Source organism: Sorex fumeus, unplaced genomic scaffold, assembly GCF_029834395.1.
Source record: "Sorex fumeus unplaced genomic scaffold, SorFum_2.1 ptg000006l, whole genome shotgun sequence".
Lineage (NCBI taxonomy): Eukaryota > Metazoa > Chordata > Mammalia > Eulipotyphla > Soricidae > Sorex > Sorex fumeus.
Genome location: NW_026606063.1, coordinates 18,693,537 through 18,720,362, shown reverse-complemented (window position 1 = coordinate 18,720,362; position 26,826 = coordinate 18,693,537). Strand labels below are relative to the sequence as shown.

At 38.9% G+C, this 26,826-nt stretch overlaps 2 protein-coding genes and 1 long non-coding RNA gene across 3 annotated transcripts in view; 1 reads left to right on the top strand and 2 right to left on the bottom strand.

Moving 5' to 3' along the window:
• Positions 1-10,243: 10,243 nt before the first annotated feature.
• Positions 10,244-15,158, bottom strand: RDH14 (retinol dehydrogenase 14). The gene is made up of 2 exons (XM_056123951.1): positions 14,746-15,158; positions 10,244-11,277 (listed from the first exon to the last, which is right to left on the bottom strand). Exons 1-2 carry the CDS (start codon positions 15,139-15,141, stop codon positions 10,660-10,662), a joined length of 1,014 nt encoding a protein of 337 aa, XP_055979926.1. The 5' UTR covers positions 15,142-15,158; the 3' UTR covers positions 10,244-10,659.
• NT5C1B (5'-nucleotidase, cytosolic IB) overlaps positions 11,253-26,826 on the bottom strand; it is a 35,545-nt gene continuing 19,971 nt past the window's right edge. Inside the window, exons 10-11 of the mRNA XM_056123950.1 lie at positions 18,597-18,867; positions 11,253-11,281 (exon numbers count right to left, since the gene is read on the bottom strand). Of these exons, the coding sequence (XP_055979925.1) occupies positions 11,253-11,281; positions 18,597-18,867 (300 nt within the window). The remainder of the gene's footprint in view (positions 11,282-18,596; positions 18,868-26,826) is intronic.
• The window catches only part of LOC130032387 (uncharacterized), a 113,847-nt gene continuing 102,354 nt past the window's right edge, over positions 15,334-26,826 (top strand). The window contains exons 1-2 of the long non-coding RNA XR_008793832.1: positions 15,334-15,414; positions 18,458-18,774. This is a non-coding gene — a long non-coding RNA (uncharacterized LOC130032387). The remainder of the gene's footprint in view (positions 15,415-18,457; positions 18,775-26,826) is intronic.

The window sequence follows — 26,826 nt, the reverse complement described above, 5'->3', positions numbered from 1 at the left end:
AGGCAGTTTGTAAACTAGACTATTTCAGTTGATGGCTAAAGTACCTTTATTTTCTTCAGACACTGATATAGTTATTATTTCTTGAAATAGCTTTCCCTACTGCCTTTCCTATATCGATTTATGTTTACTTTTTTTTCTGGGAAACAACTTTTTTTTTCTTTATAAGATGTTATTGACTCACCATGAGAAAGTTACAAGCTTTCATGGTTGGGTTACAATCACACAATGATCCAACACCCATACCTTCACCAGTGCACATTCCCCACCACCAATCTCCCCAATATATCCCCCTTTCCCCCACTTTCCCCGTCTCCATGACAGACAATATTTCCCATACTCTGTACTTTTGGGCATTATGGTTTCCAATACAGACACTGAGAGGTTATCATGTTTGGTCCATTATCTACTTCCGGCACACATCTCCCCTCCTGACTGATTCCTCTAGACATCATTTGCTTAGTGATCCCTTCTCTATTCCAGCTGCCTTCTCCCCTCCACTGTCAGGTTTCTACCTGTGGGACAATCCTCCTGGCCCTTGTATCTACTGTCCTTGGGTGTTAGCCTCATGTTATGTTACTCTATACACCACAAATGAGTGCAGTCCTTTTATGTCTGTCCCTCTCTTTCTGATTCATTTCACTTAGCATGATACTCTTCATGTCTATCCACTTATAAACAAATATCATGACTTCATCTCTCCTAACAGCTGCATAGTATTCCATTGTGTAGATGTACCAAGATCTGTTGTAAGGCACTTGAGTTGTTTCCAGATTTCAGCTATTGTGAAGAGTGCTGCAATGAATATATAGGTACAGATGTCATTTCTACTGTGCTTTTTTGCATCCTCGGGATATATTCCCAGAAGTGGTATGACAGAGTCATGTGGAAGCTCAATTTCTAGTTTTTGTCCATATTGTTTTCCAGAAAGGCTGGACCAGTCGGCATTCCCACCAACAGTGAAAGAATGTCCCCTTTTCCCCACATCCACACCAGCACTGGTTTCTTTTGTTCTTTTGAATGTGTGCAGTCACATTCTGTGGTGTGAGATGACATCTCATTGTTGTTTTGATTTGCATCTCCCTGATGGCTAGAGATGTGGAGAATTTTTTCATGTGCCTTTTGGCCATTTGTATTTCTTTTTTAAGGAAACTTCTGTTCATTTATTCTCTCCATTTTTTGATGGGGTTGGAGGTTTTTTTCTTGTACAATTCTACTAGTGTCTTGTCACTGTCACTGTCCTCCCGTTGTTCATTGATTTGCTCAAGCGGGCCCAGTAACGTCTCCATTGTGACAGTTGTTAGTATTTGGCATATCGAATACATCACGAGGAGCTTGCCAAGCTCTGCTGTGCTAGCGAGATACTCTCGGTAGCTTGCCAGGCTCTCTGAGAGGGGTGGAGGAATCGAACCTGGATCAGCCAGATGGGCCGCCTGCAAGGGAAACGACCTACCTGCTGTGCTATAGCTCCAGCCCAGTGTTTTGTATATCCTGGATATTAATCCCTTATCAGATGGGCATTGGGTTAATATTCTTTCCCATTCTGTGGGCTCTTTCTGTATTTTGGTCACTTTTTCTTTTGAAGTGAAGAAGTTACTTAATTTGATGTAGTCCCATTTGTTTATGTTTGCTTCCACTTGCATGGTCAGTGCTATTTCATCCTTAAAAATGCTTTTGGCTTCAATGTCATGGAGTGAAGAAACAGCTTTTGTCAGATGTTTTAAGAGAGAATAAAGTAGTCACCCATAATATAATGTGCAGTTCTATAAGAGTGGGCTGGCTTACAATAACAGGAATGACCCTTATGTAGGAAGGGAATACTAAATTAAAACAGACACCAGCACAACCAGGATTCAGGGAATAAAAACTGGAAGTCAGGTGCCCTCAGCAACACAACCTCATTTCAACACCCAAGTCACAGAGAAGTGAAGCATCTACTTCAATTTAGTTAAGAAGCAAAAAAAAAAAAAAATTAAAGATAAAAAATTCTTGTGTCCAATAACTTTTCTTGCAATATCAGGATGGCCTTTGTTTAAGAAATCTCAATTCTGGGGCTGGATCAATAGCACAGAGGGTATGGAGTTTTCCTTGCACACAGTCGACCCAGGTTCAATTCCCAGCATCCCATATGGTCCCCTCAGCACCACCAGGAATAATTCCTGAGTGCAGAGCCAGGAGTAACCCCTGTGCATTGCCGATGTGACACCCCCCCAACCGAAAAAAAAAAAAAAGAAATCTCAATTCTGATGTTGGCTCAAAGGGCTGGACAACATGATTTGTGTGAGGAAGTCCTGACTTCAATGACCCATGGTCCTTTGAGCAGCACTGAAAACGCTCTGTGTATCAAGGCCGGAGTGACTCCAGATCCAAGAACAAACTCAAATCTCATACTAAGGATTTTGTTAGAAAATGATTTTCAACCAGAATCTAGTCAAAGCCGTTCATTTTTTTAGTTCTCCAGTCTGTGTTTTTTTTTAAAGTAATCTTGTGTCTGATATTTGGAAGACATTCAATAATTACTACGTAAGATACATATTCATGGGGATAAAAGCTCGTTAGATAATATAGTAGAAAAAGAAGATGAAGTGCTAGTGAACCTAGGTCAAGATATCGTAAGTTCTATTAACCTTTGTGTGAAATAAATGTAAGGTATACGGAAGGTTTCCAATATTTCTCGTGGCCTATTGCTAATATGTTATCTTTTCATATGTGATGTTATTATTTAGCAGTTTCTTTTTTCATATAGTGAGGAAAGACAAATACCCACCCAAGAGAACATCCTCTTTGACTTCTTACATCTCATCCTTATTCTGATACATTGATTCTCAAATCTGCCTTTTTACTAACTACATGCTTTTCTAAGTATTTGTTAATGCTTTCAAATGACCTACAAAACATTCAAATACAATTATCTTTCTCTTTTCCATCTCACAGAGAATTGTAAAACATATGCATTCAGAGTGGAATGATATATACAAATAAAAGTCACTCCCACCCTGTTCCAGAAGGCTTTCTTGACTTTTGCAGTATCCCCCATCTCCCTTATCTATAGGATGGCTCTAGAGAGCTTTGTGTGAGCTTTTTCAAGTTCAGCCAAGCCAGCTGCGTGATCAACACAAAGACAATAGCCCCCCCGCCACAGGGCTACATGGATTAAAGAACCCCATCCATCAGTAAATCTGCCAGATGGCCGTGGAAGAAAGCTTGTAACTCTCTCACTTTCATTTCAACAGCAGCAAACAATGTTCAATGTTTAAAATAAACTCTTCCAGATGAGCTAAAGATAAACTCTGAGGTGGGTGGACTTGAGCTCGCTATGCTACAGCTCTGAAGTATTTGATTACATTAACACAAAACCCCTGGGTAGAACCCGCTTCTGTCAACAGAATGCTTAGGCTGGAACACCTACTACATGAAGCCATTTCCTGTACTTTCATGAGTTAGTGGCAGAAACTTGCTTTGCTTTTATACAAACTAATAAGGATTAAATATTTCTTCATGTTCAGCATTTCCCCAAATCTTGTGTGCATCTTTCAAGGTACACCTAAAATGCCAACACTATATGTAATTTCTCATAAACACCAATCTCTTGAATACAACTTAATTCAATCAACTTGTTCTCACAGTAGCAGAAAAAGGTGCTATTAGAATGTAGGAACACTTAATTCGATAAATATATCTGGATAGCTATCTATAATTTTTATGGGATATACAAAAATAAATAAATGACTGCATGGATAAATGACTAAATAGTAAAAAAGAAACATTCGAGCATTCCCTTAACTCATAATTTATAAAGGAAATTTAGTAACTTCTTTATTATCTTAAATATACTTTAAAACCTGAACTTAGGCCAGAACAAGTATAAATATGTAACATACTAACTTCTAAAGAAAAAAATAACAATACAATTGGTAGGGTTTTGAATGTAACAGAGAAGCAAATATAGCATTGGTCATGAAAATAAATTCTAGTGTAAAAATACTCAGGACCAAATATACTAGTCAATTCAGTGTACTGGGATATTTTAGGTAAGGATATATTTCCTCTTTTAGGTTAGGAATCTTCAAAAAAATTCATTGTTTTAAACACAATTATTACTAACCACCCCAGTGACAATATTCACTGCTAGTTCTATTTTATTTAAAAACCCCTTGCTATAGAATAAATGTGATTAAAAACATCATTCATATGAATTGTATGTCCCATGAAATTGTTATTTGAACTAACCATTACACTATGCTCATCTGCCTATCTTGTTAGAAAGCCAAGGCGTCAAAATCATTTTCACCCAAATATAAGTTCACTTGGAATTCTATCCTCTTGTGTTCACTTAGTCTGACTTCTAGCTTTTTGTGTCTTTAAAACAGAGACAAAGTTGAAAATTACTCACAAAGCACTGAATTTAGATGCTTTTCAGATTTTTATATATGAGTTTTAGCATTGGAAAGATTTTTAACATTTCACAGAAAGTTCCTAATGATTTACTTTCTGTTTGTTTTTCAGAGAAAAGCTTTTTTTTGTTACTTGTATTTCACTGATTTGTATGATTAATAACCTATAATTAATAAATAGAAAAATTAACAGTTACATGTAAATTTGTTTTTGTCTATGTTGCCAGAGTTTAGAATTATGCATGGTATATAATATTCACTTTTCAATTTTTTTTTTAAATGAAGTACACATCTTACTGTTCCTAAGGATATAGTAAAACGTGTGAGAGCAGTAGTGAAGGAGTGTATTAGAAAGGTGCCTTTCAGTCTCTGTCTCTGCTGGTATATTTTACTAGAAAAAAAAAGACACTCAAATTATTGCAGCAAATCCTTTAGGCGATGGTTGGTTAAGAGTCCTTTCACTGTATTTTTACTAACCGTGTAGGATAGCAAAAACTTGTCCCTTATGTTCTGCATAAAAACCAAGTGCTCCATCTAATTTTTCTCTAGGAATAGATTACCTTTAGCCACGTTAACCTGTAACTAATTTAACTCCCCATTGTCCAGAGAAATGCTGTGAAACATCTGAAGCTGTCCGTGGGGGCTGAGCTCCTGAAGGGTGATTAGTAACAGTTCCCGGTCCAGTGTTCCTAGGACATTTGGAATCAATTAAATATTCAAATACAGATTCCCTCAGATCTCTGGCCAGGCTCAGCAGTTTTGTGAGGGGAGGGAGTTCAAGGCAGATTGACTGTTATTCCTCACACCAGAATCTATAGTTGAAGAGAAGCTTTTAAAAAATACACTCTCTAGAGTTCCTTGGGTCTACAGGCAAATTCGACATTTATGGTTAGAGATGATAATCAAGAAACACCGATTACCTTATTTATGAAACAAAAGTTGCTGTGCAACTTTGAATACAAACTGTTAGACTTGAATACAAATAACCGGGCTTGGAGGACTGTCTCTTAATTACAAACCTACATGAACTATAGATGATTATTTTACATTCTAAAGGAAGAAAGTTTTAAAAAATGTAACATATTTATAGTAATCTTAAATATTTATAACCTAGCTTCTTTTTAAAAAATCACGTACCTATCTTATCTTTGGTTTAGAATTTTGTTTCCATTGTCTGCACTCACCCTAAGCATTATCATTACCCATTACTATTTATATGTATAATAGGTTAAGATGGGAAGAGAAACAAAAATACATATATGACGGGTATTTTGCTAAATGCTTTACATGTTCTTGTTAATTTAGTTGCTGAAGGATGCTTTTGAATCGCTCACTCAGTAACAGCATTGACAAAACAGAAGCTCAGAGATGGTAAGAATTGTTTTAGGGTCACAGAGGCAATTAAATAGTGGCACTGTTAATCAAACCCAAAGTGGTGGTGTGTTTAAGCAGTAAAATCCCTTTTTCAACTAAATACTACTTACCACTAAATACTAATTTCAATTAAATACCACCACATGAAATTGTTTCTCTGAGAAAAAATGAGATAGGAGATCTAGAAATGTCATGATTTCTTCTTAACGCTGCTTGAAAAAGAAGTTACCTTTTATTTTATTTTTTTATCTTTTTGCTTGTTGGGTCATACCTAGAAGTTATCATTTTAAAAGACAAAAAAATAACCAAGATGGGAAAGGGGTGCTGCAATACAATTATTTCATTATCTAGCACATAATTCACTTTTCTCTAATATTTATTATGATAGAAGGTATCAAAAAACAGAACGTTTTTTCGCTTTTTTCTTTTCTCAGTGAGATTATAAGAATAGTCAACAAAGGAGGAGGGAAACACAGAGCCAAAATAATCTTCAAAATTCATACATAAAACATTTATAACTATAGTTATAAGTCCTTAAGGTTCCATCAAATACTTGGTGGCAAGGACATCTTCCAAATGGCAGTTTATTTCTCCCCAATATTTGGTGTTTCTAGAGGAGTCTGTAGTTTTCCATCATGATAAATTAATATACCTTATTTTTTTATGGTGCCACAAAAACAAGAACTCTGCAGGGCATAACTTTTACAAAAGATCCAGATACCCTGAAAAGCATCAGGTATCAAAACGTAGCCAGAAGATGGTATTAAATAAAAAGGAAAAAAAATGAAAAAGCGTTCTTACTTAATGAAGTCAAGGTGTAGGACAGATTTATTAGTTTCCATTTTTTCAAGTTGCATTCTGGTGTATTTCCTGCCCATATTTTTTTTTAAGTTCAGTAGGTCTCTTTCTAGGATTAGTTTTTAAAACATAAATTTCAAAGGATATGATGCAGCTATACCCACTCCACCTGCAATGACACACCTGTGATGATACAAACACTAAGTGTCTCTTATATTCATGGCCTTATGCTCTAACAGAAAACAGGACTTTTGTATGGTCTGCCAAGATCCTGCTATTCTCAAAGACAACTGATTTGGTAACAAGATATTATATAGTCTTAAAAATAATAACCAATCAAGGATTTCCCCTGATCAAAATAGTCTCTGAGTGTACCTCAGTCAGACTATTCTTTACTGTCATAATAATTTTTCAAGTGTTAATAGATGGCTTAAATAAAATTTATTGAACATTTGATACCCTAACACAGAGGCACAGTATTTTTGTTCAATTATATTTAGGGACATCAATCGTGCATTACTTATATTTCACTCAAACATCATTATTCATTGTTTACTATGTCAGGAATTATACTTGATTCTTGAGGAAGAGAAGTATTAAAAATATAATCAGAGGATAAGATTGTGCTCAAACTAGACTTTTGAACCAATAATTAGTGTATTAAACTAGAAAAAAACCCTCAAGGTCAATGGAAATACAGTAGAAATAGAATTCATTCTGCTTATAGGAGTAGAAAAAAAAACACTGGGAATGTTAAAGGTAACATTCTTTTTCACTAGAAACGTATTTCTGAAAGGAAAATAGCAAGAAGGTTCAGAGGCGAATGATTGAATAAGTGGGCCATTTTGAGACTATATTGTACAAAGAATTGACTAAAGATGTGCTAAGAGTGCTCTTCGACCTTAGAATGCCTGCAAATCAGCTGTTATAGCCAAAATAGTACACTAGTGGTTTTTAGCCTTCCTACACCAGTGGACTAGCAAAAATACTGTTTTCAAATTTTAAGTACTCAACAATCATGTATAGTCTGAGTTTACCATATTGAACATTAAAGATAAGAGTAAGTTCCTTCATTGTGTACAAAGTTCTACTGGACAGAAACTGAGTTTCAGTAAAGGTAAGACTGTGGCCAGTTCTATAAACTACCATAATTCACAGATTCTCATCAGTATTAGCCTGGGATGGTATCTACCTTAGAACATTTGCTCAGATCTATTTTATCCAACCAGCTTTTACCTTTCAGTAAGACTACTTTGGAAGAAATCTACAATGTGAAAGAAAAAGATTGAAAACTTACTGTTAAGAAGTTTGGAAACCAGCAGACTTTTTGTTTTGATTTTCTGTTTTGGGTATGTACTCAGTTGTGCTTAGGGGCACATGTAGGGTGCCTGGGATCAAGTCCAGGTCAGCTACATGCCAGGCAATCAGCTGACCCACTGTAGTATCTCTTGGAGTGCACACAACAGTTTTTTTAACCAGAGTATGACAAAGTGACACAACTGGATGTTAGAAACATTTTCTCTTGATGTAGTGGAGAATATGGCATAGCAATATCTCAAGAGCCAAAAAATTCTAATCAGAAAAGACAGCCACTCTTCTGTGTTAATCACAACTCCAAAATCTAGAAATATACCAAGTGTCTAAGAAAAGATGACTGAATAAAGAAATTGTGGTACATATACAGAATGGAATACTACTTGGATATAAAACAGAATCATACAATCTTGTATGGATGGAACTACAGAGCATCATGCTGAACAAAATTAGCCAGAAAAACAGAGGGAAAAAATACAAAATTATCACACTTATATGTGATTGTTGGAATACAAGGAGCTTAGGTTTATCAGGTTGCACCCTCACAGTGCTCCTGAGTCACTCCTATTCCTTTGTTTGTCTGTAACCACTTCTTTGAGCTCTCTTCCCCAACCAGTTAATCAGCTTTTCCCCTAGTCAGAATCTGTTAATTTGTAAGGTCAGATCCTCTAGGACTTTGAACTTGTAAGTTAATATTGCCTTTCTCCTCTCCTCATGTCTTTTGAATAGTTTACGTTAATGCAATGTCCTTTTTGTATAGATACAGGAAGACAATTAATATTATGCTTTGTAACTTAATTGGCTTTGAATATTATTCACTCCCAGGCATCTGCTTTCTCACCTTAAGCCTTAGTTGCCCTCACTTCCTAGAGTCCCCAAAAGCAGGGTCCTGACGAGGGACTGGATAGAACCAGGGCAAGCAGGTAAGCTATGTGTTACCCTGGCATCAAGATGGGCCAGGCCGAAGAGCCACGATTCTTAACTATTAGTTAAGAGTTTGATCATAGACAAATGCTGTCATGATCCAAAAGTAACAGCGAGACTAGGACCCTTCTAGGGATAGGAAAGAATATCTGGCCTGAGCACTGTAGTCTGAGATTGAGATGGCCCTAGGAGAGCAATTCTATAAGCTTAAAGTATTTCTTGCTGTGTCCATACAAAATGATTTATATTATGTATGCTTATATGTTGTTGGACAAGGAGAGGAGAAACACACCCAGGGGATTTCGTTCTAGGTTGTGTTGATCTGCTAAGTGAGTTTCTGTCCTAGAAGCAGCTTTCCCGTGTGTTCTGACTAGTTTGGATGCAGCTGAACACTTTTCCCTCTCAAACTGCCTTCAGTAAATCATTTTAGTATACGGAAGAGGCAGTTTTCCTTTTCTCACAGAAACCTAGCTGGTCTTAGACATGCAGATCTCTGGTGCTAGCCAGGCCTGATCTTTGAGATGTAGATTCCAAGCTCTAGCAGACTAGTCTTTGGGATGCAAATCCAAGTGCTTATAGGCCAAGGAAGGTTTCTGTCTTGGTTTTGCCTCTTCTTTCCCAGGAGGCAAAATTATTGGCCTGCAGATGTAAACAAGCAATACATGTTCTTTCTGTAACTCCTTTTTATGACATCACTGTATTGCGCCTCTTAGAGGTACCATGATCAATAGAGGGAGATTTCGGGGTGCTCTAGAGAGACCTGAGAGAAGAGAGAAGGGGAACACGTGCTTGAGAGAACCTGGAGGTGAAGGTCTGAGAGAAACTGGGCCCTCCATGACATGGGTTTCTTTTATGGGATATAATGAGACTGTAAGAATGGGATGGGAGAGGCAGAGGAGAGATAGGAGTGAATGGAGAAAGGATTGGAATAAACTGCAACTAAGACCACCCAGTCTGGCCCTCGTTTCCTTCCTTCACCTGCCCATCGTCTTCGACCTCCCTGGAGTGGACCTCCCTGAGACTACGGAACATGGGTGGCAGGAGAGATAGACTGCTATGGTTCTTTTTTGTGTTTACACATGTGATATGTAAAGGGACATAGTAAGAAAATTTTAAAAAATGCACAAAGGTAACAGAACCTGAGAACTGTCTGAAGAACTAAGCTGGAAGGCATTAGGGTGGGTAGGATAGAGGATGGGAGAACTGAACAATGGTGGTGGAGAGAAGTGGACCCTCTGGTGGAAGGGGTGGTGTTCGAACGCTGTACCCATAAAACCTTACCAATAACAGGATTGGAGATCAGGGTGCTTTAAGAATAAAATAAAATAAAATAAAATAAGGCAGTGGTTAATATATGTAGAAAAATTCAAGGCATGCTAAGATCAATAGAGCCTAATGAGATGAAAGGAAAATTTCAGTTTCTAAAGAAATACAAATTAAAAGTTTGTATCAAAATATTTATTCCAAGTAAGATCTGTGCACAGGTACATCAAGCATATTATTTTCACGCTAATAAAAATACGAACACTTTGGCCATGAAACTCAGAGGTACATGAAAAACTCAAGGTATCTGTTTTAAATCAGTAACTCCTTTAATATTTATAACCCATGCTTGTTCACGTGTAGTTTTAAATTATACTTATTCTTCATATTTACTGCATATATGTAAGTTCATATTTTGATATATAGCCTCAAAAATTAAGACTTTCAGAAAATTCCAAATATTCATACATCTCAGTTCTTAGCATACTATTATTAAACCAAAAGTATTTTCAAGTAGCAAGTGCTCAAACCACACCACCAATTCCTGATTACTGATATAATTGACATTCAGTTTTATAAGGTGTTCTCTTAACTCCTATTTTAGTAGGCCGACCATTACTTCACTGATATCCCAGAGTTTTCTAGCAACTAAATCATCCATAGCTTTGGGCAATAGTTCTTCCTCTTTACAATCCCCAAAGTACTTCCCTGATACACCTTCTACCTCAGGGGAAGAGGCCAAATAAATTGAAGTCTGGGCACCTTCAACAGGAGATTTGAAAAACGCCCATGACACTAAACTGAAAAGTGGTCTAGCCAACAAGGGAATGTGAATATGTCTGCCCAGGTTAGTCCTTACAATCCCAGGGTGTAATACATTGACAGTAACATTGGTGCCTTCTAAGCGGCGGGCGAGTTCTCTAGTAAAGAGAATATTAGCCAGTTTGCTCCGGCTATAACAAAAGCTTTTATTGTAACTCTGCTCACTGTTCAAGTCTTCAAAGTTGATGTCTCCATATTTGTAAAGTTTGGAAGAAACAACCACAATCCTGCTGGGAGCTGAACTTTTGAGGAGCCCAAGGAGTAGATTGGTGAGCAGGAAGTGTCCGAGATGGTTCACTCCAAACTGCATCTCAAACCCATCTTCAGTCTTCATATAAGGGCACTGGAAGACCCCTGCGTTATTAATCAAGACATCCAGTCTACGCTCTTCCTTTAAATGCCAAAAAGAGAAGAAGTGCATTATCAACAACAGCTTTCACTGTAATTAAAACTATGTAAAATTCTTTGTTAATAAGATTCCATAAAATCCTGTATGATTTTCAACATGAGAATAAAAAACAGATTTGATGCCTATTAGGGGTTCCTGGCCTTAAGCTTTTCACGTTACCTCATTCACTTTCAACAACTAAAGGGTCTCCTGAGTGGCAAACAAGTCTTAGAATAAAATCTTCTGATACCAACGCCCTTGCTCTTAAAGTTAAGCTAGTTTGTGTTCAGTTTTGTTTGGGGGCCACACTTGGTGATGCTGAAGGTTTACTCTTTTGAGGTCAGTGAATACTCCTGGCGGATTCAGGAGAACGTATGTGATGTATGGGGGATATCGAACCAAGGTTGTCAGCATGCAAAGTAAAAGACCTGCTGTACTCTCACTCTGGCCCCAAGCACATTTGCACATTTAACTAGAAATTTCCAACTATAGTCCTGTGAGCTAGAGTGGTGGAAATAGGACACAAGACAGATAATCAGCACTACTCCCAAAGCTACTATAATCAGTGAGTTCGGATTGTTCTTTTGCCTTGTAATATTCTACAGGTGAGGGGTACCACGAAGATAGAGCAGACTTTAAGTTATTTCCTTAAACTTGGGGCAAGCAACAATGAGGGTCAGGGATATCCCCTTCCACTGTCTCAGAATAAAGTTTTAAAAGCCTTTTCTTTCCATAAGTAATTTATTTGGCATTCTTCACTTTCCTCTGGCTCTCTATTTCTTCGGGGCAGAAAAAAAAAAGATACAGTTTAGGCATTAAAGACATATGGATGGCCCACAATTAAACTTGAGGTCTCATTTCAACCTTCTCTGCCCTATTTGCCAAGGGAAAAGAAAAATGTGTTAAATTTCACAACTGTTATCAAGGCCTTCCTGTCAGAGGATTAACTATTTCTCATCAGTTTGTCCTAAGCACCTTTAGCTTTCCCAATAGTCAACTTCAAAAAGAAAGCAAGAGTTCACTCGTGGGGGAAAGAAAGGAGTGTTCTTCTTCACTAATCCTTGGACTCATTTCCGAAATTAATCATTTTTGGAGCCATCATTCTTTGCTGGGCTGGTGTTATTTTAAGACATCATTTAGTATTTTTAAAATTCTAGGAGATAAATGACACAAATGTCAAGAATACCAACTGTGGGAAATTTACAATTCCAACTTTTCTTTGTAAATAGTTTATAATCACGAAATCCAGAACTCCAGGAAGGAACTTAATATATACAAGCAAGAGCAACTTAATTTTCTCCTTATTTCCTTTCTTTTCTAATTGATTTTGCTCACTGGAGTTAAAGGAGCAAAATATCATAGGTATCAGGAATGAGAAGTATACTCTGGACCTGCTTGTTTTAGTGAATAACATATTCTTTTATCTAATATCCCATGTTACCATTTGTTCTTAACCTAGATCACCTAATAAAATATGAACCAAAAGAATTAACGAAAACTTTTCTAAACCTACAACAGTAGTCAAGCTTTGCATTTAAATGTCCTTCAGCATTACAAGGAACATTCAAGATGCTATGAAGCATTATAAATTGCCCAGGGAACCCTTCCTCACCTGGCATTCTTGCATAATTCAAAAACTAAGGCTACTAACTACTGGATTGAGGAGTGTGTGTGTGTGTGGGGGGGGGGGGGCGCGGGGGGTCACATTGTCACCATTTACTGTGCTGTCAAATATATGTATTTGTGAGTCTTTAAACCTGAATTTTTGTCAGTTTCTCTTATAAAATATAAGTACAATGTTAAAATTCAATGTGAAACAAGATAGGAAGAAATGATTCCCAGGTTGTAGTAGTTGGTACAGTGATCAACAGGTGCAGAGTTCCCACATGAAATCAGGGTTACTAAAAAGTGACTTTGAATTTCTTTTGGCCAATGGGCATCAAGAACAATCTAAAAAAAAAAAACTAGGAAATGCTGCTCTAGACCCCAAAATAAAGTAAAATTTTTGTTTTCACGTAAATTTGTTTTGAAACCAGCAATCATATGACCTCTATTTCTATTTTATACACCTTGGGGTCTCACAAAAAGTTCTTCAGCGAAAAAAGACCCAGGAGAAAAAGAAGTTTAAGAAGCTCTGCTCTAGATTCCTTTTTATAAAAGCACTTTTCCTAAGTCATGTCATCTTACATCTCTTTTCCTTTCTTATTGCAAATCCCCTCTACGAAACACCCTTCTATCTCAAGCTAACAGAGGAAATCCGCACTTTGGTGGAATATTTACTCTTTGCATAGAAAAATCCTCCATCTTTCTGGAGGACTGACTAGAGAAAACGGTTAGGCTCAGGGAAGGGCTTATTTCTAGCTGCCTTATAGTGCAGGATACTATGCTTAGCTCCCAAGGTTAACTGTGAGGATTTGGTTTCCATTTAGCTTTAGGTTTTTGTTTATGTGCCGAACCTACAGTGCTGAGGGTGATCAGTCCTGGCAGGACCATATAGGGTGCAGGAGATTGAACCCCAGTCCTTAGCCCCATGCATGGCAAGCACCCTACCCGCAGTATGATCGCTTTGGCCTCACTTAACATCTTTAAAAAGAGTACCCGAGAGAATGGAGATTGTCCAGTGCTCAGGGGAGCATGGCCTGAACTAAGTTTGAAGTCCAGCATTACAGGGTACCCAAGCACAACTAGCTGTGCCGCCCCTACCCAGGTCCTCCACCAACTAGGCCTGGGATCTCAGGCACCAGCTCCTTCATCCGAGGGACCTAGAACCTAAAGAGCCCCAGAAGAACCCCTCATCCCCTCTGCCCTCCTGCCTAGGGAAGCCTGGGAAGCCTTCCCACATTTTCTGTATTTATTTTAGAACTAAACTGATAGTCTCTTCCAGTCCCTGTTCAGAGCACCGGACCCCTTCACAGGGCCTCGGATTTGAGCACCAGCATCTGAGGTTGGCAGAAAGCTACATTTCTAATCACATAAGGAAAAAAGTGAAGGGGGGGGGGGAAGGGGAGAAGGGGGACCCCGATCAATCATTTCTACAAGGTTGCTCCTGGCTCACAGCTTCCCATACATGCTCTGCAAGAGGACGTGGGTGCAGAATGACTTTGGACAGCCAAGAAAAATAATGCAGACACCGAGGCTGAACTCCAATGCTGGGGGAGCTAGTTCCTCCGCATATCCCCAACATCCTAGGAGGAGGGACATATATATATATATATATATATATACACATACATATATATGTAATTTTTTTTTTTCCCACTAAGCCTGCGAAAAAGCTTCGCCTGGCTTGGAGAGAGAGAGACCTTCTAGTCGCAGGCTCGGTCCTTCCCAAGGTCACGGCCCTGGGACTCTGGGCGGCCCGGTCCCCGCCCGGTTCCCCGCCGGCCCCGCCACCCGCGCCGTCCCCGTCCCCGCCCCCGCCCCCGCCCCCCGGGGTCTCCGGGACCGGCCGCCCCCGGGAGCGTCCCACACCTGGAGCATCTCCTGACAGAAGGCGCGCACGGAGCGCAGCGACGCGAGGTCCAGCTCCTTGACCACCAGCTCGCCGGGCCCGCCGGCCTCGGGGCCGCCAGCGGCGGGGTCCCCGGGCGGCCGGAGCTCGCGTCGCAGCTCCCCGGCCGCCTCCTCGGCCCGCGCGCGGTCCCGGCAGCCCATGATGACCCGCGCGCCCAGGCGCAGCAGCTCGGCGGCCGTGGCGCGGCCCAGGCCGCTGTTGGCCCCCGTGATCAGCACCGTCTTGCCGTGCATGAGGCCCGAGTCCCCGCCTCCGGGCAACCGTGGCCGGCCCGAGCCCGCGAAGCGCCGGGCCGCCAGCCACAGCGCCCCACCCACCGCGGCCAAAAGCGCCGCCACGGTAGCCACGGCCATGGCGGGCCGGGGCAAAGGGCCGACTTCCGGCGCCGCGGCGAGCCCGAGCAGGGACGGCTTCTTCGCGAGGAACTCTGGGGCGGGGCCAGTCGTTTCTCTCCCCCCTGCCCCCGCCTCACTCGCCCCTCCCACTTCTGCGCCTCAGGGCCCGTGGGGCATGCTGGGACTTGTAGTTTTTCTTCCCGGGCTACCCGCTGGGCTTGGGGCGTTGATTACAACGTTTTGGCTTCTGAAGCCCGGGTGGCGGAGCTGTTTGCAGCCTAAGGGCAGAGGGTGAGTGCATAGACTTTGGCTTCAAGGTTCTGGTGGTGACATTTCCTCGCGGAAATGCCTAATGAATCCTTTCCAGTGCACAGCTCTGTAGGCTGGTATCCTCATACCGCTCCAGTTAGGTTTGATATTGTTCCCCGTTAAGTGCTCTTGGGACTGTTAGTTTTCAGTTTGGGTCACCACGTTCATCCTGCTGACCTAACATAGTGTGATGATCCCTTCTTCCCTTAAGCTGTGATGAGGGTAAGGATTTAGCAACGTTACTGAATTGGAGATAGAATACCAGGGGTTCTTAAACATTCGTGTTAACATTACTTCTGGGATTGCGAATAAAACCTTTTATTTGAGGCCTATATTCACATTCAGTAGAACTGGGATCTGACAATTGGCCTTTCTAAAACATAACTCTGATGTAGGCTGAACTGGGGGGCAATTTTGAGAATTTCCGAAGTACATTAGGACACTGTTCCTTATAGAAAAATTCATGGTCTGTGGTCCCGTTTGACATCGAGGCCGCTTGCCCTGCAGTGCCTATCCCAGGTTCGATCTCTGATATCCCGTATGTTCTCCCAAACCCGTCAAGAGTGATTCCTGAGTGCAGAGCCAGGAGAAAGTCCTGAGCATCACTGTCTGTGACCACAAACAAACAAAAAGATCCTATTTGACACTAGGAGAAATAAATACCGAGGAGGAAGATTAACTTACTGTAAGTGTAGATTTCTGAACCGAACTACTCACAAATTAAGTGAATAATGAAAGTAAAAGCTCTTTGTATGCTGTAAACTGCGCCTGAAATGTCATGACATATGGCCTTAAAAGCTTCAGGTTGCAAATTTAATAGCTTTAGACTAAGCTACTCTTAAGATGTCATTCATTCAAGAACTTGTCTGTCTAATGGCCCTGTGAGAGATATAGGACAGGTGGGCATATTATCTACCTTCCAGTGCTTTACTCTATGACAGAGACTCTTGTTCTAGTCCTGAGTCTAGAATCTTTGGAACTAGAGATATAATTTTCATAACTTGATAAGTGTCTTCCAGTCCCATGCATTTGGGAATACTGTAATAACATTACAAAGTTATAATACAAAGGGAAAAAAAAAGAGGTCGAATTTTGGTTTTAGCACTCAGAATTGTGAGTGCTAAAAAACTGAAAGTAAAATTTGGAAATGGTAGTATCATTGTGGGCTAGAGAAGGCAGAGGAAAGGAAATCAGAGGAAAAGAAATCCTAAGTCCTAATTTGAAGCTGCCTCCCAAATTCAGAGTCAAGGAGCACATAAGGGTCTTTTGTTCTATCTCTCTAAACATCTACTTGCTTCTTGTTCATGAAGGCTACCTTAGTTATCTCTCCATTTCCTGATCTACTTCTCATCCATGAAGATTACTGCTTCAACCTCACTTTGGACTTCACTTGCACAGAACCAACAGTCCTTTATATTGGTTAATTCAATTTTCATTTGGTTTCCTCCATGGGATAGCTGGAGTTTTAGATTTTAAAATTCCTAAAGGATGGAATTATGTCTGAATTCATGTCTTTGCTCATAATGGGAAATGAAATAATACCCAATGTGGCGTGGCATATTTTGTACTGGTTTACATCCATTCCAATATAGGAAGCAGATAAAAATATCTGATAGGGATCTTCATCATTTAGGCCCAGAGATGGAATTTGTTTATAGATGGAGGTAGAGAGTAAGAAAATTAACACTATGAAGAAAAGAAGAGAACCAACCTGCTGGGTAACTTCTGTGAATTATTCATAGAACTTAATGGGACATCTTAAGTGTTCAGATTGGCTACACTAGCCATGAAATCAATAGGAACAAGTCAGTGTGGAAGGCTGTATAACAGAGAAAAGAAACAGTATATATAGCTTCCAGGTGACATCTGAATTTGAATCTTATTTGTATCATATTTAGCTTCACATCCTTAGATCAGTTACTTAGTATTTTTATATTTTAAAAAAGTATTTTATTTAATTTTTTTTGGAGGGGGATACCTAGCATTGTGCAGGGCTTATTCTGGGTTATATATTCAGGAAAGACTCCTAGCAGACTCTAGGAACCTTATGGGATGTGAAGTATTGTACCTAGGTTGGCCACATGCAAGGCAAGTGCCCTGCACACTGTACTCTGGCCCCTACTTAGTCTCTTTAAGAAATTAGTCTCTTCATTAAAGAATTAATAAAAAAAGGAAAATAATAATAATTGCATGTCACAAATATTTTTATGAGAATCTTGGACAATGTGAAAATAGCCAGTTAATTGTGCCTAATTTTATCTAGTAAGAATGTTATGTAATAATAATGTTATTAATATTATAATAATGTTATGTAATAACCAGTGGTTTTTGACAACAAAAGCACAGAGTGACAATAAAATATTTAGACAGTGTACTTCATATCACATGTTGAACTGCAAACAAATATTCTACCTGTCAAAGTCAAAACAAGAGACTTCAGATAAGAAGCCTTGTGATTCAGGAGCAATCAATGAACCATGTAGGTTTCAGTAACCCAAGCAACTTCTGTTTGGGACTCATCCTAGATGAAAATTGCCCTATATGAATATATAACTGTTTATTTCTTGCTGAGCAGTGTGTCAAATTGGTAAGGTTCATGTAAGTTGAGTGTTATTCTCATTTTGCAAGATTAAATAATTGGTAATAGACTCAAAAGATCTAATTTTCAGGAACCTCCTTATTTATCTTCACTTTTACCTATGAATACCACTATTCTATATAACAGTGGTAACAATTCATCCTACTTACAGATATCTAAAAATGAGCAGAGTTTTTTAAAATTAAGTCTTTGAAATATTTTAAGCGATTAAATATTCAACTTCTATACTTGGGCCAGAGTTATTATGATGACTTACCTAACAAGCTAGGCAGAGGGTCATCCAACACCACTGATGACTCAAACAGATGAAGCCTTAAAGGTGGTAGCGTGAGGGTTCAAGTGTTTTTCAAAAATGCCAAAGAAAACCTTTTCAAATGAACAAAGTCTTAACATCCAATCTTCTAAATGCCTATTTTATTACCCTAGAGTATCCAGAAGAAGTAGCTTCTACAATACCAGACTCACTGCTTTATTTTTCCTCATCTTTGATGTCAAATGATTGCATCCCTACTTGTTCATTTTTGACTGCCATAAGATGGATGACCTGTGTTGGGGCCGTATTTCTGGCCTCCTTCGATGCGGAACATGTGGTCATCGAAGAAGATGTGAGGCCTTATCTTCGCCAAGATGGGACCTTTGGAGGATCCTGCGAGGAAGAGGGCTTCATCTATTTCTAGACCCCAACGGCGAAGGGTTTTCAGCACACGGGCACCTGAGCTGGCTGCGCTCCTGGCTGTAACAAGGTAGGTCCTGATGGGGCAAAGCAAACGCTCATCTTTGGCGTAAAATTTCTTTTGCATTCTTCCCAGTTCTTCCAGAAAGCCTTTCATAGGAACCTGCAAAGAAACGTGTATCAGTGCTGTGATTTGGTGAACTAAAGGAAGTGAGTGATTAAAAACCATAGGAAGCCTATAGCACTATCCTCCCAATGTTCATCAATTTGCTTGAGCGGGCCCAGTAAGATTTCCGTTGTGAGACTTGTTACTGTTTCAGGCATATTGAATACACCATGCGAAGCTTGCCAGACTCTGCTGTCGGGGCAGGATAATTTCCGTAGCTTGCTGGGCTCTCCGAGAGGGGCTGAGGAGTCAACCCAGGTTGGCTGCGTGCAAAGCAAACACCTTGCCCACTGTGCTATCGCTCCAGCCTAAGTTTTTATAAAATGATATAATCAACTCATTGGAGGTGAGGCATGTATTACTATAAAGTCATATATGCCGGAACTTCTTGTTTTGGGTGGACGTATTTTCTTATATTGGACCATCCTGGTGTTCCTAGAATTAATGTAGGTGACATATCATATTTCAATCATTTAAGTGTAAATGATTATAAGTTTAATAATTCTATAAGTCGTTTAAGCAGAGCAGCAGATAACAACAATGGAAAAAATAGGAAACTTGTTATTCTACCTTCACTTGCTCACTAAAATCCAATCACTTGTCCTTACTTAAATTTTATTTCTAACATTTTAATTTGTCTTTATTTTGGGACCACACCCAGTGGTGCTCAGGGATTGCACCTAGCTTTGTGCTCAGGAATCACTCATAGAAGGGCTCAGGGTGCCTGAGATTGAACACAGATTGGCCATGTGAAAGGGAGGTCCACTAACTGCTTGTATTATCACCCTCACTTAAATTTGATGTGAAATTCAATTTGCTATTTTTGAATTTCACATCATTTTACTGTATGCTCCATTGTCCAGTTGAGTTCTTTCTTGGTCTGAATCCAATTTTGTCTCACATTTATAATTGCTCTTTGACTACACACTTGGCTGTATCTTGAATCTATTTGAACACGTTGTGTTGTTTGTATCTGATAGAAAGGTTACAACAGCATTGGACTTTTGTAAGTTAGTCAATCTTAAGTCTTAAATTTTAAAACAAACACATTTTTAGTCCATTTATTATCATTACATGTATAGCTAATGGTTTAGTTTTCGTTTTTTTGGCGCATTTTCCATGCCTGTAAAGTTTTAAGAATTGTTCACATGTCATTTTGTCTTTGTATGTCTGGGTTTCTTCTAACAATCAGGTGGTTTATGTTATTTTCTTTGACTCATTACCTTTATGGTATGACTTTATAGTACCTTGATTTTTTTTTTGATTCTAGGATCTTACTATAATGAGATAATGAAGTTTAGATGCTTCTCACCTCTCCTTTGTTATCAAGTCTTTAATTTATTTTTTATAAGTTCTTATATTTAAATTATTATTTTGTTTCTGTCTGATTTGCATATTATTTATTAATCAGATATTATACATCTTTACATACTTCTGAAATCTTTTTCCTTTATTGTTTTTGAGTTTTCATTGGCTCTGAATATCTATATTTTCATTTCTAAAATTTAAATACCATGATTTACAAAGTTGTTCAAAATAGTTGTTTCAGGCATTCAATGTTCCAACACTAGTCCAGCACCTTTGTGACATTCCCTCCATCAATGTCCCAGTTTCCCACACATCTCTAAGACTTCCCCCTTAACAAGCACAAATTTACTTCATATCGCTTGTTACAACAAAATAACAAATGGAACTATCAAAACATAGATCGATAAAGGGCTGGAGCAATAGCACAGCCATAGAGCGTTTGCCTTGCACGCAGCCAGCCCGGCCTAGCTAGGTTCGATTCCTCCGCCCCTCTCAGAGAGCCCAGCATGCTACGGAGAGTATCTCGCCTGCAAGGTAAAGCCTGGCAAGCTACCCGTGAAGTATTTGATATGCCAAACACAGTAACAAGAAGTCTCAAAAATGGAGACGTTACTGGGCCCGCTTGAGCAAATCGATGAAAAACGGGAGGACAGTGACAGTGACAGATCAATAAAAGTCAATTTGTGATATATATCTTACAATGTTGTCAATATCGAGTGGGCCCAGTAACGTCTCCATTGGAGACTTTTGTTGTTACTGTGTTTGGCATATCAAATACATCACGGGTAGCTTGCCAGGCTCTGCCGTGCAGGCAAGATACTCTCGGTAGATTGCCAGGTTCTCCAAGAGGGGCGGAGGAATCGAACTGGGCCCGCTTGAGCAAATCGATGAACAACGGGAGGACAGTGACAGTGACAGTGACAGTTGTCAATATCATCGTCTGGGAATAAACTGAGCTGATTGGTGCTAGTTGAACCTTCTGAGCTGTTTTTTTTCTTTTTCATTGAGGTTGGTGGGCTTTTACAGGACTTTATGAACAAATTTGTTGTGTTCTTTTTGGACTGTTTTTACTGTGAAATCTGAAGGTACTGCAAAGCATGTAATTTCTATATTTTTAAGGCAGCTAACAGTTATTATTTTCTGTGACTATAGTGATTTTATTTTTTTGTATACATATATTATATGGCCCTTTATGTCTGAGTTAATAGTCATTTACAGTTTTGCTAAAAGATATACACCAATACTTGCCCTCCCCAAATAACTTATGGAAATAATAACCTGAAAATATGGCATTTTAATAACTCAATCAAAAGTTTTACTTTTAGTTGATTTAATGAACTTATGAAGGATTTATTTTTCTTTTCATGTTGTCTCATAAGTTGTGTGCTACTATATTTTGAAAGTTGAGTATTATTGATAAAACTGAGTACAGTCCAGTTTCTCCCCTATTTATGTGTACAATAGTTCCAGAGAGTTATTTTTATATGCTTAAGGTTTAATTATTTTTGTTGGGGATATTTCAGATCAACATTATCTTCTATTCTCTATCACATAATATAGAATTTATAAAACATTAATACATCTATTCCGTTTTCTGATAATCCAAGATATTTTCTTATTTATATTTTCTATTAGTCTTTGTAATACTCATAGCCCTCTTTTTCTCACATAGAACATACTTTCAGTATTTTTCTTTAGGGATTCAGATACGTACTTATTGGGTTTTCTTCACCTGTGATTTATTTTAGTCAGGTGTTTTTAAAAAATCATTTTCAGTTCCACACTATCTTAAGTACTAACATTTGACATTTTATCACTGCTTCCCTGATCCTTGTATATAACTTTGTCATCATAACTTTATTAAGTTTGAAAAGTCCTATTGAATGTTTAGTCTAAATTTTCACTTCAAATTTGGCAACTATTTCTAGTGAGAGTTCCTCATCTGATACTATATTTTGTTCTTTTTTGTTTTTGTCTGAGCACCAATGAATGTGACCCCCAAACCATAATTTATTTCCATCTTGATCTGTACTGTTCAACTTTTTTATTCTTCATTCAAATAAATGTTTCCTTGACACATTAGAGAAATTCTGAGGATGATAAAACCTACTATTTTCTTACACACTATTCCCACATTAAAAAAAACGCTTATCAGCTCTCATGGGAATTAACTTTTTAACGAAATTATGTTTTGTCTAGGTGATTATTTAATTTCTTTTTGAATTGGGGAGGTTGGGGGTCACGTGTTGGTGCTCAAGGCTGATTCCTCAAAAGATCGTGTGTAATTCCAAGGATTGAACTGATCTTGCTTACTTAAAAGTAATTCATGTCCCAAAAGGGAGGGACTACACACAATATATTTATGTGTGCATACATGAATATACACATATATGTATACATATAGTTGTATATAAATTTTATAGCAATAACAAAAAGTGAGTATAAGCTAATATCTTTTATATAACTATATTCAAACCAGGTATCAGAATTCATCTTTATTGCCATTATGTGTGTTTTATAATGTATGTATTTGTATAGTAATAAAAACATATATTCAATAAGAAGATGAAATATGAGGGTTGGGGAGCAAACTCAGCAGACTGGAGGACATGCTTTGCTTCCTGGATGCCTGTGTTCGATTCCTGGCACCACATGGTCCTCCTCCAAGCATCACCAGTAGTGAAACTTCAAGCACCGAGGAAGTAGTTCTGAGCACCAATGAATGTGACCCCCAAACCAAAACTGATAAACAAAAAAGAAATATGGGCCAGAGAGATAGTACAGCAACTAGGATACTTGCCATGCATGCAGATGCCCAGGGTAAATTTGTGGCACCATACGTGGTCTCCTGAGCATGACGTGATATCTGAGCACAGTTGGATGTGAGCCCTGAGCACTGCCATATGACTTTAAAATAGGAGCTATCTAGTATAGGTTTCAGAAGTGAGATTTCTCTCAGACTGGGGGCATGTTGGTCCTAGTTGTAGATTAATCTATTACAATAAAGAATGCCTTTTTCTCCTATCACTTAGCCAGCTGGCAGCGACCAACAGGCAATAGTTGAGAGAGGGGTGACCGTGTGTATTATAATTTCTGTGACAAAGACACAAGGACGTCTAATCGAGTTTTAAGTGTGAATGTTGTGAAACTTACCACACTAAAGGAATTATAAGTCTGGTGAAATCCAGCAAAGTAACAATGAAATACTATCTTGCAAAAGACTATCTAGAAAAATACTATCATTGTAAAAATCCAGATTAGATGGATTCCACCATTATATTACTAACTAGTAGAAGAGGAAGCGTGTGCCCATTACTAGGTATAAATACTACTTAATGAAGCCCTCTACTGTTCCCATGCTATGATGTGAAGATAATCAAAGATTTGTAATGCTACAAAAAACAAAAGTGTAATAAATTTGCAGGATACACTCACTAGTAGACCAACAATGATGATATAAGTATCATCAGAGGTGATTGAGAATTACTGACAAGGGGCTGGAGTGATAGCACAGCATGTAGGGTCCTTGCACGTGGCTGACTTGGGTTCGATTCCTCTGTCCCTCTCTGAGAGCCTGGCAAGCTACCGAGAGTATCCCACCCACCAGGTGAGCTTGCCAGCTTGCAGAGACTGGCAAGCTCCCTGTGGCATATTCGATATTCCAAAAACATTAACAAGTCTCACAATGGAGATGTTACTGGTGCTCACTGGAACAAGTCAATGAACAACGGGAGGACAGTGCTACTATGCAATGAAAAATGTGAATGACAAATACAAATTGACTAATGATTTTAGCAGAGGTTGATAATCTTAATGATGGAATAGAAATGCTAGAACTAACTATTATGGTACAGAAATGAAAAAGTCCTTTGATGTGGCTTTTACTAGATTCCACATAGCTGAGGGGGAATTGGTGAACTGGAAGATTAACAAAAATTACTTAGACTGAAAAATAAAGAGAAAAAAATGATTGATGGCAAAGCAACAAAATGTTGAAATGGCATAACATGTGTGCACGTACAAAATAATCCAGTAACTGCTAGAACCTCCAAACATTATTAAAGCAGTTGAAATTAAAATAAATATAGCAAATTTTTAATATAGATAGAAAAATATTAGGCGTATTGCATAGAGAACCAAAGATAAATATATTAAATAATTTTTCAGAATATACAAGTCATACGGCCATTGTCCTATGATAGACCTTTTTAAAGCTCTGAAGTAAATGTGGTTAAGTGCAGAAAGTTATATATAGTAAACAAATGTTTTTCAAAATTAATACAAATAGACTTTTTAGATAAAAATAAGAGAAGAAATTCTGATAACAGCATATATTTTCTACACAATGTGTTTAAAAGTATGCTTTTTATGATATAAAACTAGGGGGAAATCTGGTTTTACATATAGTAGCTAAGTCTACTGGTAATGTTTTAAAGAGGTGAATGCAGCGGGTAGGGCCTTTACCTTGCTTGCGGCGGACCTGGCCAACCAGAGTTCAATTCCTCTGCCCCTCCCGGAGAGCCCGGCAAGCTAAAGAGAGTATCTCGTCCGCTCTGCAAAACCTGGCAAGCTCCCTGTGACATATTCAGTATACCAAACACAATAACAAGTCTTACAATGGAGACGTTACTGGGCCAAATCGATGAATAACAGGAGGACAGTGCTACAGTGCTACAGTGCTACATTATACGATTATAGTATAAATAAAAGAAGAAGATATGATTTGCACTAAATGGTGAGGGCTGATTAAAAGTATATTGTTGGGGGAGAACTGCAATACACATGATGTTATAATGTTTTTTTGAATGTGAATTCTTAAAATCTCATATTGTAAATCTTGTAATCATCAGTGGAAATTTTGAGTAGTCAACAGTGGAGCTAAAAGTAGTTGAAAAGTCATGTAGTATGTACAGTTAATTCGAAGAAAATAGTAGTAAACAATGAATAAAACACTTAGAGAAAAGAAAGAATTTGGTAGAAATTCACCCAACCAAGCAATGGTGATATTAATTGTAAAGAATTTTAAAAGGCTATTAAAATTCAGTAATATATTCTATGCAAAAAGCAACACTGATTATATAATATTTAGAGAAAATTAATCTAGATAGATAATTCAAATGTAAAAATTTAAAATACAAGATCAAAATTAAAATTTAGAAATGATATACAAACGCTATTACAAAATTAAAAAATAACTAATGTGGCTAGATATCATACAGAAGGAAATTGCTTTCTGTCAAAGGATTGCCAAAAAAGATACATTTAGGCACTAGACAGAAGCAAAAATTACGTGAATCAAAACCAGTATAAATCAAAGTAGAAGTAAGCTTAATCACACTTATCACTTAACTTCCCCTTAGTCGTCGATTTGCTCGAGTGGGCGCCAGTAACGTCTCCATTTGTCCCTGTTGCGTGGTAGTGTAGCCCAATGGCATCTGTTCGCTCTAGGAACATGAAGGGCCTCAAACCGATCGTTCATGATCTAGACGAAGTAGTCTGACCATCTGGAAGGTGGGCGGCCACGCGGTCTTTTGACATCCCGTGGAATCCGGTCGGTAACAGCTCTAGTCCAGCGGTCGTCTTTAAAACTCATTACGTGACCAGCGCATCTGATTTTCGACACCTTGGCATATGAGACAGCGTCCCTGATTCTTGATCGTCGACGGATGTCAGAACTCCGGATTCTCTCATTTGAGTGAAACGTGATATTCCAAGCATAGCTCTTTCTATTCTTCTTTGGGAGACCTGAATAGCGTTCTCATCTTGTTTGCGTAGGGCCCAGGTCTCTGAGGCATATGTTAATGCAGGAAGAAGAGTGGAATCAAAGAGATGTGCCCGGAGCCGGAGGTTCTTCGTCCTCTTAGCTATTTCTTCGACGTTCTTGAAGGCGTTCCAAGCCGCTCTCTTCCTCCTGCGCAGCTCGGGTGCCAGGTCATTTGTCATGTTGACCTCTCGACCTAGGTACACATAGCTGTTGCATTCGGAGATGGTCGTTCCATTGAGAGCGAATGGGGCGTCAGGAACAAGGCTGTTTCTCATAAACATTGTCTTCATAAGATTCAGCTGTAGTCCTACCTTTCCACACTCACGGTCAAAGTCGGCCAGCATTTGTGCCGCTTGGGTGATGTTTGGTGTTATTAAAACAATGTCATCAGCAAAGTGGAGGTGGTGTAATTGCTGAACATCTATCTTCACTCCCATTCCTTCCCATTCCAGTCATCGCATGATGTTCTCAAGGGTGGCATTGAAGAGTTTCGGTGAAATGGTATCACCCTGCTGCACCCCTCTCTTGACATCAACGATCACTTCTTTGTAGAATGGTGAGATCCTGGTAGTGAATCCGCAATACAGCTCAGGGAGGATCCTGATGTATTGGGCTTGAATGCCCTGATTGGCTAGGGCTTCAATGACCGCTTCCGTCTCAACAGAATCAAAGGCCTTCTTTAAATCAATGAACGTTAAACAGAGCGGCATCTTGAACTCCCGAGAAACCTCAATGAGCTTAGTTATCGTGTGGATATGGTCGATGGTGCTGAATCCTTTGCGGAACCCGGCTTGCTCGCATGGTTGTCCTTCATCTAGTGTTCTGCCAATCCTATTTAGGATGACTTGAGTGAACAACTTGTAGATGACAGACAATAGGCAGAT